This window comes from Nicotiana tabacum, chromosome 3 (assembly GCF_000715075.1).
Source record: "Nicotiana tabacum cultivar K326 chromosome 3, ASM71507v2, whole genome shotgun sequence".
Lineage (NCBI taxonomy): Eukaryota > Viridiplantae > Streptophyta > Magnoliopsida > Solanales > Solanaceae > Nicotiana > Nicotiana tabacum.
In genome coordinates, this window is record NC_134082.1 from 178229210 (window position 1) to 178241618 (window position 12409).

Here is a 12409-nt window from a genome sequence, read left to right on the forward strand (position 1 = left end):
ACCATTCTCAATTACATCTCAAGGACGGGCCCTGGCTGGCCTCCACCTCTAGCGGCCTGACCTTCATCTCTAATGCCTCGACCTCTACCTCTAGTTGTCTGACCCCTACTTCTAGCTAGTTGTGCAGGCAGTGAAGCACCTAGTGCCGTAACCATGGCACGAGAACCCTGATGCTAAGAACTGCTCGATGCTCGAGGGTAAAATCTAGCAATATGCCTCGGATCGCCAAAAGTATAACAAGACCTCGACTGCTGAGACTGTTGACCCTCAAACTAACCCTGTCGGCCTGAATAAACACCATGAAAACTCTGGAGTGGAGGTGCACTAATAGGAGCTGGTGGTGCACTATAGGCTAGCTAATCGGAATAATGCATATGAGGGCCACGACTACGTGAAGCACCATGAGAAGCCTGGAGTGTTGAATGAAACGGCCTGGGAGGATGGCCTCTACCAAAAGTACTCCTGCCTCCAGATGAGGCACCACTGAACCTACCAGAATGACGAGGTCTCTTGTCAGATCCCTGACCACTCCCCTGAGCTAAAACCATCTCGACTCGCCTGGAAACATTGACAGTCATTTGAAAAGAAATCTCACTCTCAATTTCCTTAGCCATATGCAACTTGATAAGCTGAGCAAGTCCCTCAATAAACGTCCTCACCCTCTCTCTCTCTCGGTAGGAAATAGAAGAATAGCATGACGGGCCAGGTCCACAAATTGAGTCTCGTAAAGAGTAATAGACATAGAGCCCTGCTGAAGAAGCTCAAACTACCTCCGATAGTCCTCTCTCTGAGTGATAAGAAGGAACTTTTCGAGGAATAGCTGAGAGAACTGGTCCCAAGTAAGAGCAGGCGACCCAGCTGGTCTGGTCAATATATAATCCTTCCACCATCTCTTGGTGGAACCCGTCAAATGGAATGCAGCAAAATCGACTCTATTGGTCTCTACTATGCCCATGTTTCATAACACCTCATGACAGTTGTCAAGATAATCTTGGGGGTCCTCTAAATATGCACCACTGAAGTGAACTGGAAAGAGCTTGGTAAACCTGTCCAACCTTCATAAAGCATCGACAGACATAGTTGATCCATCATCGGTCAGTGTCGCAACACCCGCCTGAACTACCCCAACTGGCTGGGCTGCTGGATTCTGAAATTGGGGAGCCATCTGCTTCGGAGTGTGAGTAGCGGGAGTCTATGCTCCTCCCCTAGCCTTGAAGACGTTGGTGCCATAGGGAATGTTCCAGTCTAGGCTACACTCTCCATAAGGCCCACTAAACGGACCAAGGCGTCCTGAAGCACTGGGGTGGCAATGAAGCCCTCCAGGACCTGAACTGGTCCTTCTGGAACAGTCCGGGCTGGAACCTCCTTGTCAAACTCAACCTGAGGCCCCACTGCTGGTGCTACTGCTCGAGCTCGGGGCTGAGCTCTGCCCCTGCCTCGTCCTCTGGCACGACCTCGGCCTCGACCTCTGCCCCTTATAGAAGCTGCCACTGGGGCTCTGGGTGCTGCTCAGCTGAAGATGCGGTACGTGTTCTCGCCATCTGCGAAGGACAAGAGTAGAAGAGTTCGATTAGCATGGAGAGAATAAAATCACACGACAGAGAAGAATAGAAGTGAAATTGTTCCTAAACTCTGTAGCCTCTGGGAGAAAAGTACATATGTCTCCGTACCGATTCTCCAGACTCTACTAAGCATGTTCATGAATTGTGAGACCTAGGAAACCTAGTGCTCTGATACCAACTTGTTACGACCCGAAATTCCCACCGTCGGGACCATGATGATGCCTAACATTTCACTTGCTAGGAAAGCCAACGATAGAGATCATTAAGCCAAATTCTTAAGTTTTTCAGTGATAAACATCAAATAAGCCATAACAAGGTAAAAGAAAAACGTGGAAATCCATAACTTCTATACTTATACACAACTACCCAAAATCTGGTGTCACAATCCACGAACTACTAAGATTTAGCTACAAGTAAGGTGTCTGAAGGAAATATAACTATTTATGAATACAAATGAAACAGTAAAGGATATGCATAGAAACGGACGCCAGGTTCTGTGAACGCCAACAGGACTACCTTGGGTCTCCAAACATATCAAGCCAACAGCTAGACTCAAGGTCAACTCGTTGTGGTACCAAAATCTGCACAGAAAGTGCAGAGTGCAGTATCAGTACAACCGACCCCATGTACTGGTAAGTGTCAAGTCTGACCTTGGCGAAGTAGTGACGAGGCTAAGACAAGACGCATTCATAAACCTGTGCAGTTAAACAATATACGAGCATGATAACAACTAATAGAAACTGAATAGATAATAACGGGAGGGGAAACATGCTGAGGGGAGTACAAGATAAAGAAAACTGTAAAAGTAAAGAAACCACAGCAGACAATATGCTTTGCACCAATGAAAGTATTAAACACAATAAAGACAGGTGCACGACATCACTCTTCGTGCTTTTACTCTCAACCTCACCATAATAATTAACAGAAACGGCACGGCATCATCCTTCGTGCATTACCTCTCATCCTCACCATATAAACAAAAAAAACGGTATGGCATCACCCTTCGTGCATTAACACTCACATATCTGGCACGACATCACCCTTCGTACATTAACTCTCACTCACAAAATATTGCACGGCATCACCCTTCGTGTTTTAACACTATCCCTTACCAAAACAATGAACAATAACAACAGCGGGATAGCAATATCAACAACCAGTCATACTTCAACATTTAGTTTCACAATACCAACCTTAACTTTGAGTCAATACTCAATCAATACCAAATTCCGTAAAACATGATAAGAGTTTCTCAACATAACGAATAGCTAGTCTAAGCATGAACAATATGATCAAAGAATACAACAATTACAAGAATAAGACTCACTCGCATGCTATGACTCGACAGCAACGCATAGGTGTTCGTCACCTTACCTATACATTGTACTCAACATCCAAACACGTAGCAAATAGGCAAATAATACCTAATCCCTCAAGTCAAGGTTAACCACGATATTTACCTCGCTCCAATGGCTAAACTCACAGCTCAATCACAGCTTTTCCCTTCATACAAGCCTCCGGACTGATAGAATCTAGCAATTTACCAACCAAACGATTCAAATAAAGCATTAGGATCTACCCACAATTGCAAAGAATTTCATTTAGGCCATTTTTGAAAAAGTCAACAAAAGTCAACACCCGGGTCCGCTTGGTCCAAACTCGAAATTCAGACCAAAACCGATTACCCATTCACCCCTGAGCCTGAATATATAATTGGTTTTGGAATTTGGCCTCAATTTAAGGTCTAAATCCCCAAATTTCGAAATGCCTAGTTTCTACCCCAAAACCCCCCAATTTCACCATGAAAACCTTAGATTTTTGGTTGAATTTTATGAAAAAGTAGTGAAATATTGAAAGAAATTAGTTTAAAATCACTTATCAATGAATTGAGGAAGAAAAGTTCTTTGAAAAATCGTCTCTTGTAGTTTAGGTTTTGAAAATTTGGGAAATGAATCAAAAATCTCGTCTAAGTCATCTTTTGTTCAGCTGCAGGTATCGCATTTGCGAACAAAACTTCGCATTCGCGAATGAACAGTGTTTTCGCAATTGCCATAAATGGCTCGCAATTGCGAATGAACAGTATTTTCATAATTGTCATAAAAGGTTCGCAATTGCGAATGAACAGTATCGCACCAGAAACCAGCAAAGCCCAAAACTTCTCTGAAATGATTCGAAACCACTCCGAAACTCATCCGAACCTCCCAGACACAAACCATATATGAATTTCAATCATAAAACACGCTACAGACTTGTTCGCGCACTTAAAACACTAAAAAAAGGTCGTCTTAACCTGATATCGACCATGGTCAAACTCCCAAATTTCTTAACTTTACTAGTCTCTCAACCAAAGATCCAAAAATACACCCAGCCCCTTGGGACTCCAAACCAAAAGTGCACACCAGTCTGAAAACATCATACAAACTTGCTCACGCGATCAAATCGCCAAAATAACACCTAGAACTACGAATTGAACACCAAATCAAATGAAATTTTCAAGAAAGCTTTGAAATCTTTATTTTTACCACTGGACGTCCGAATCACGTCAAACCGACTCCGTTTCCTACCAAATTTCACAGATAAGTGAAAAATATTATTGGACCTGTACCGGGCTCCGGAACCAAAATACGGACTCGATATCAACGAGATCAAACATCAATAATTTCTTAAAAATAAATAAATTTTCAGACTTTCAATTTTTAACAAAAAATCATAACTTGGGCTAGGGACCTCTGAATCCGATTCAGAGCATACGCCTAGGTCCCATATTTCGATACGGACCCACCGAGACTGTCAAAACACAAGTCTGGGTCCGTTTACCAAAAATGTTGACCGAAGTCAACTCAAATGAGGTTTTTGAGCAAAATTCCTTATTTTTATCAACTTTCAACATAAAAGCTATCCGGAAACAAGTCCAAACTGCGCACGTAAATCGATGAGGGATAAAATGAAGTTTTTAAAGCATCGGAACACAAAATTTGGTTTTAGTTCATAAGATGACCTATCGGGTCATCACAATGTTGCTCAATTCAAGCCCGTCTGATTGTATTAAAGGTAAATACCTCTTCTTTGTAATGCATCGTACAACTTTTGCAGGTAAGGAGCATCTTGACATAATTTCACCAGTACTATAGAACATGGCTGAACAAAAAATCTCCAAAATACCCAATATTTCACAATTTTGCACAGTATAATCAGCATAGTACACAAGTCTCCTAAGCTAAGCCTGTGGTGTTAGGTAAATGTAAAATTCAGGAGGAAAGTGCACAATCCAAAGGTGGACATAACAAAAATTCAAGCTGCTTCATGCAATTCTTACTACATAACCTAGCAACATTGATCACATCAATGGAAACTTTCACGATTCAAATTCATTTTCAGTGACAGAAGCTTAGGCTTTGTCATGCTTTTAAAAAAGCCAGATAGGATTCTTGGATCCAAAGAATGAGAAAAACAATTGTATCGTTTTGCCGCCAAAACTTCACGCAATAGATCATGCAGGTGTTGGGGATTTGCTTTCTTCAACGTGAGAAGGTCTCAGATTGAACACTCCAGCAAGTCCTCGTCCCCTAGCTAGCTGTTCAAGCTCTTGAATTTTGCTTTTTAGGCTCTCCATTTCTCTTGCCAATGCTTCATCTCGTTCCCGCATTTGCTGAACAAAAACACAAGGACCTCAGATATAACTCAAACAAAGTTATAGAATGATAGAATTTCAGTTTATTATGACAACTAACAGAGGTTTTGAACTCCACTAATGATGTAATAGAAAAGAAAAGCACTTGTTTTAGACAGAATTTATAGAAACTCAAACAACAACAACAACAACAACCCAGTGAAATCCCATTAGTAGGGTCTGGGGAGGGTAATATATACGCAGACCTTAACCCTACCCCGAAGGAATAGAAAGGCTGTTTCCGAAAGACCCTCGGCTCAAGAAGACAAAAGGACAAAAGAAGACAATATTAGTAACACCACAGAAATAATATGAAATATATATATATATATGAAAAATAAGAACATGAAATCAAGAGGAATGATACAAAGCAAAAGCAAAATAGTATCCCTACCAAACTAGTCTCCCAAAGTTATGGCATAAGGCAAGACTTAACTAACTCCTAGCCTACAACCCTAATACTCGACCTCCACATGTTCCTATCAAGTGTCATGTCCTCGGAAATCTGAAGCATCGCCATATCTTGCCTAATCACCTCCCCCAATACTTCTTAGGCCGCCCTCTACCTCTTCTCGAGCCCTCCACAACCAGTCGTTCGCACCTCCTTACCGGAGCATCTGGGCTTCTCCTCTGAACGTGCCCGAACCACCTGAGCCTTGCTTCCCGCATCTTGTCATCAATGGGAGCCACGCACACCTTCTCTCGAATATTATCATTCCTAATCTTATCCATCCTACTATGCCCGCACATCCACCTCAACATCCTCATTTCTGCTACCTTCATCTTCTGGATATGTGATTTCTTAACCGGCCAACACTCAGCCTCATACATCATGGTCGGCCTAATCACCGCTTTATAGAACTTACCTTTGAGTATCAGTGGTACTATTTTGTCACATAATACTCCAGAACTCAAAATAGCAAATTACAACAATTCCTTCTTCTGCAGCAAGGAGCAATAATGAGCCAGGTAAATTAGGGTGCTTTACAGGTTTAGTAATAGAAATAACAGCATGTAATTAGAGGGATACATGGCACATCCACCTATCTGCTCTAAGGGCTATAGGCAACAGTATTAATGGATGTGAAGCAAAATTGGTCTGTTAATTGGCAATCACAGGGACTAGATCAGCAACTTGTATACCAAAAAGTGCTTGCTTTGGTGCCATTCCATGAAATCACATTGAGATAGAAATAACCATAAACCAATTTATCAAAATAAATGAATAAATGAAGAAATAATAATGGACCTTGGTCTAGCTCAACCTCAAATGTTAGCTCATCAGGTGAGTAATGCCAAAGACCATAGGGAGATAACAACTTATTCCTCAATCAATGCACGATACTCTTAAGAATAATAATCAGTAACCAGAAACTTGAAAAGGAAATGCTAAAGTAGATGTTTACTGAGATAACATTAAAGGAACAGCGCAAATACTTTCAGGGGTGTCCAATGTTTTTGGCCTGGGTCATTGATAAAATGGAAGAGTTTATCAAGACCAAACAAGTAATCAAAGAATTTGAGAGTATACCTCCATCTCTTGCCTGCGAACTTCCTCCTTTTTAGCTTCTGATCGAGAACTTCTTTGCACCTCAAAGTAAAGTGCAGCAACTGCAACCTGTTCAGCGATTTAAAAAGTTGCCAAAGCACAAATTAGGCAACATAGAGGTGCTAGATGCAAGATATCCAAGTCAAGTGCCATTACACCGCTCCAAACTGACCGCCACTATCAACAGAATCAACCAAATATAAGGATGCCCTCCGTGGTGCATTACTCATGATTTATTACTGTGTCACTTGCATGAAATGGGCAAACTAATGGAACAGATTATTGTTGCACTGAAATTGAAATTTAGGAAGTGAATCATGGAATGAAATCTGTTCCATTAACTATACTGGAAGTTGTGTTTCATCTCCATCGCAGCATAGCTGCTCTAATTATCCAGCTGCTGACAGAGACCAATAAATCTTTTATTTTCATTCTCTATTGCCATTGACTGAGACAAGAGGGGTTGCTCTGATGGTAAGCAACCTCCACTTCCAACCAAGAGGTTGTGAGTTCGAGTCTCCCCAAGAGCAAGGTGGGAAGTTCTTGGAGAGAAGGATGCCGGAGGTCTATTTGGAAACAGCCTCTCTACCCCAGGGTAGGGGTAAGATCTGCGTACACACTACCCTCCCCAAACCCCACTAAGAGGGATTATACTGGGTTGTTGTTGTTGTTGTTGTTGTTGTATGGCCATTGAAAACTAGTTAAAGGTCAACATTGGCAAGCAGCTGCAACTATTGTGATTTTTTTAATCTCCCAATTTTATCAATAGGCTAACAATTGTTGACTCGTCGTGTCAATCTTCAAGATGAAAAAAGATCATGACGAAGTATTAGCTCTTCCTCATTATGGAACTGTTTCACTAAAACATCTAAATCCAAAAAATATCTATATAATTGTTTTGCAAAGAAGGACAAAAACAATCTGAAACTTGAGATAGCACAAACAGTAGGGATAACGAGGTCCAAGCTTTGACCTCAATTTTCCACAACTTTTCTTTTAATCAGTAGTAATCCACAAAATCATCTAACAATCTCATGAACTAAACTTCAGCCCTGTTGATCATCGTCCATAAGGTTATTTCCAACCATATTGTCAAGGGCGTACAGCACAAAAAAAAAAGGAAAAATAAAAAGAAGCTAAAGTCTACCAAGACTTTAGATGCAAAGCACAGTGAAAGCACGGGTTTTTAGTGAAGAAAGGCTCAAATGAGGATATACACGCACGCACACACACATGCATGCATGCATGCATGCATACATACATACATACATAGTATAGAGAGAGAAACATAAATTTATGAGACGTTAGAATTCAAATACTACAATTAAGTAAAATACGAATTAAAATCATGTCATTCAAATTTAAAAATCTGTTAATTTTTGTATACTACAGTTTTAAGCATGGACGAAGCTACACTATGATAAGGGTGGTCAACGTCAGAAAATTACACTGTGTATGTAGATAAAATATTAGGTTTTAAAGGTGTATAACAAGTATTGAACACCCTTTCTCGAGGATTTTTTTTTTTACTTCTTTCAAGTTTGAACACTCTTAAAAAAAATCCTGGCTTCGCCACTGGTTTTAAGTTCCTATTCAAATTTACTGACTAGCTTTCTCGGTCTTTTCCATCCTTAGCAACCAATGATACCTCAAAAGAAACAGATAAACACTAGAGCCCAAGAGTTCGAGTCTAACTCTTGATACTTTCCTTTTCCTTTCTCAGCAAAGGATAACTCAAACAGGAGATCAGCACTAAAACCCAAGAGTTCAAAACAAAGTTGGTTCAAGATTTTGTAGCACAGCCACAAAGTGCGGTCAATGTAAAATGTTGATAACTTATACTTGGAATTTGTTAACTTTAATATTTCAGCTAAAAGAAAAAAGAAGAGAAAATAGTCATCTTCACGCATATCAATTACTCCAAAAGAACCCTATATACTGACACAAGTACATTTTGTCATAAGCAAATCTTAGCTCAATTCTGTGTTGTGTAATAGCACTAACTACTAAGCTTCACGCAGATCAGCCAAAGCAATATGCTTTGATGTTTCGAAGATCATGTAAAAATCATCATAAACAATTCTCGATTCAAATATGTGTTGTTTAACAGCACTTAGCTTAGGAGCTACTCGCTTCATGCATGATCAGTCAGAGATTGTAAGTAGAAATTTCAGATTTCAAGCAAATTTTAAAGATAGTTTGTGCATCTCGAGATGGTAGATACGGCAATTTCCTGTATATAAGCTTCAGAGATCTAAGCTTTGTGTTCCAAACTCTTCTTGGAAAAATAAATCGCAAGGCAGTTGCACAGAGAAGGATTCAGTCGACATATTGAACTAGGCATGATCACGCATATTGATGCAAAGCAACTTTATCGCCCAAGAATTACAAGGGCTATGTGGATTATTAGAAGTTGCCACTGCTAATCTGGGTAACAAAGGTAGCACGACTACTTCCATACTGCGTCAGAGCGCATATCATGTTTTAAGTGCACAGGATTTCAAACCTTGAGCAGTTAGCAAGGTGTATCTTCTTTTGAACAATAATGATATGTAACAGTTAATGAAGGGAGGAAGCTTAGATAACTACTCTAGACATGTCATCACAGAGTCAAGTGGGAAAATAAGCAATACCGAGAAGACAAAAACCTCCCCCAGAAGGTCAACAGCAGCTTGAACAGCTTTCTCCTCATCCAAAGGCCGTATTTCTACATTGGTTGCATGACCATATATCCGCCTTTGCATTGTTGTTGTCACCCGGTGGTTTGCCTGTTTTGCAAATGTGTTAAAAAAGATGTAATTCGAAATGCTAACAGAATTCAAAAGATTAACATATAATGAAGGATAAAGTTTCTGAAAGATCGGTATTTGCATCTACAAACAAGACATAAATAGCTGAATGAATGTACTGAAACATAATAAAGAGAAATGCACAGAGGAAGAGGAATGCACGAGCATTTCTTGCATTATTAAGGGATTAAAAGAACTAGACAGTAAAAGAAGAGTATTGACTTATCAAAGGTAAAGACACACAAGGAATGACCAGCTATTTAGTCAAATTGCACAAAAATTCCTCAACAGGAGCACAAGCCGCTATTAACATGTATCAGAAGATGTATCCATCAGAATCATCCAACCACCTAAGTGAATCTTACTAGTCCCTCAATTCAGAAACTACAAGTGCTGAAGAACGAACCGGAACTCTCCAAAATGATAACCAATCTTCTCATGCCAAATATACCTGGGAAGTTGTAGTTTGTCATATTCCAGTTTTTGACAATGGTTTCTTTGCATTTTGTTTCAGACTGTAAAATCCCATTAGATTATAGATCCACTTATAGTGGCGAACAATTATGCAATTGCATTATTTATGTTCTTTCAACAACTCACAACTAATTGATTGGATGGACGAGTAAACTAACTAACCATGAACAGTAAAATTGTAATCACAAATTGTTCTAGTAACATATGCTCGTCAATTAAGGTTTTTATTAATGAAGTCCAAATTCAGCCACACAGCATAAGGCATGCAGCACACTCTTATCCGCTACCCCATACCATTTCATAAGACACTATTGGTACCGGGAGAGTCAAACAATTTTTTCTTTTACTATGCAATACCAATGTGGGACTCAAGCCTCATACCTTGCAATGAACCATAACAAACCACCACGCTCCACATCCGTCGTCCTCAACGGCTGGCTGTGCACTAGACATTTCTAGCCTCGAGGAACACTGCAATACCAATGTCACCATCCATGGCACAGTGGGCTCGGAGGGTGGTGGGTGGCTCTGATGCCATTGATACAACCCACGAAGAACCACACCCCAAAGCTAGCTATTGAGGTATGAGAACCCAATCAATACATTGCAACTGACGGTTTATTCGTTCCTTAAATACTTCTAATTAGAAAGAAATTGCTACTTTTAGTACTTACTCATCTATACTACAAATTGCCCTATAAGTTCAAAAAGCCCCAATTGGATTCTCGGAATGTGATAAACCAGCAACAAAAACAACCTTTATGCTGAAAGGGGCTAACGGCTCCAATTAAAGAATTAGAATTAATGGCCTATGTGGTCACCAATTCTACACAAAATAACAAGTCCTCGTACACATAAAAATTAGATACTGCACTAGTCGTACTCCTAAGCCAATCATTGGTTTGGGGATGGAGGGAGTAAACGAAATGCACAATTTATGCCCTTTCATTTTAATTAGCCGTACCAAGAAGAAGAACGAGATTAAAACTAATCGAATATATGTATGTAATCACAAATCCAACCAAAGAGACAGTTACCTGGGCGATGCTCACGATGAAATTACGGAACTTGGGATGCAAGCCAGCTTGTTGCTTAAGCCTACTGGCAATGGGTTTGCTAAGTGTTTTCAATGCAAGTGTCCCTAGCTTCAATACTGGCAGTGCCATATATAAACGATTTCTCGATATGGTTATTCTAAATAAACCAATCAACGTTCAAGAGAATTATATGTGCAAAGACATTTCTTTATATCGAACCATTCAAGCTTGAACAGTTCAGATCAAGAGCTGAATTCTTGAGGAATAAGCTAAATGCGTGTGGGGTAAGGGGAAGGTTCTTTCATGGAAGTTGGGAAGTGGTCTTTTGATGATGTAAGCAATGTGGTGAAATACAAATGCCTATAATTGCGAAGATGTTTGACGGGAGATAATGGATCTATTACTACAGTAGGCGATTGGTTGACTTCTGGAGATTGGTGGACGGCTGAATAGTCAGAGATCATGGGGTATTATGTACTGAGTTGCCGAAAAATTAAAAATGATTTTAAGTAAAAATAGTATTTAAAAATTAGAGTTATAGTTGGATATGAATATTATTTGAAGTTATTTTTGAATTTTTGTGAGTGATTGAAATGAAAATTTTGAAAAATATTTTTTTAGAGTTTTTTCCAATTTTCGCAAAATTTCGAAAATCAACTTTAAGTGAAATTTGAAATTTTCATGGCCAAACACTGATTTCGAAAAAAAAATCGAAAAAAGTAAAAAAATTTAATGGCCAAACGGGCCCTAATTCATGCATTCTAAATGTATATATTCTTATTTTACATTTTAACTTCTATATTGTACTAGTAGATAGATTTTTGTATAAGTTATACACATTTTATTTGTTATTCTAAGTCCATTAAAATTATGTAGCTTAATACTGTAAACCAAATGTTGCATTAGCTATGCATGAATTATATTAGTAATGAAAAGTTATATCACGGAAATCAAACAAGTATAACTTAATACTGCTAAATTCTATATCATGAATAAAGATTCTCATCCCTCAAACCAAACCATCCTTATGTTATTTATAGATGTTGATGTCACGGTCCGGATTTCCCATCCTCGGGAGTCGTGATGATGCCTACTAGTGAAAGTTAGGCAAGCCAATTAGTCCAATTATTGAACCATTTTATCCCTTAACAATTCCAAAACAACATAACAAAAGCAGCGGAAATAATAATAACAAAAATAGTGCGGAAGACGAAATTTGATAATTTAGATTAATACAAACTGCGAAAGTCTAAGTACAACTCTACTCAAAATTTGGTGTCACAACGTCACGGACCATCCATGAATAATACAAATAAAGTCTGAATAGA

General features: G+C 39.3%; 1 protein-coding gene across 2 annotated transcripts; it reads right to left on the bottom strand.

Moving 5' to 3' along the window:
• Nucleotides 1–4701: 4701 nt before the first annotated feature.
• On the bottom strand, nucleotides 4702–11451 carry LOC107810743 (uncharacterized). 2 transcript variants are annotated; one of them, XM_016635555.2, is made up of 4 exons: nucleotides 11082–11451; nucleotides 9415–9549; nucleotides 6764–6850; nucleotides 4702–5211 (listed from the first exon to the last, which is right to left on the bottom strand). In XM_016635555.2, exons 1-4 carry the CDS (start codon nucleotides 11208–11210, stop codon nucleotides 5053–5055), a joined length of 510 nt encoding a protein of 169 aa, XP_016491041.1. In that variant the 5' UTR covers nucleotides 11211–11451; the 3' UTR covers nucleotides 4702–5052. The 2 variants fall into 2 exon arrangements, with proteins under 2 accessions (XP_016491041.1, XP_075106364.1); XM_075250263.1 differs by lacking the exon at nucleotides 6764–6850 and having other exon boundaries at nucleotides 4841–5211; nucleotides 11082–11354.
• Nucleotides 11452–12409: the final 958 nt, after the last annotated feature.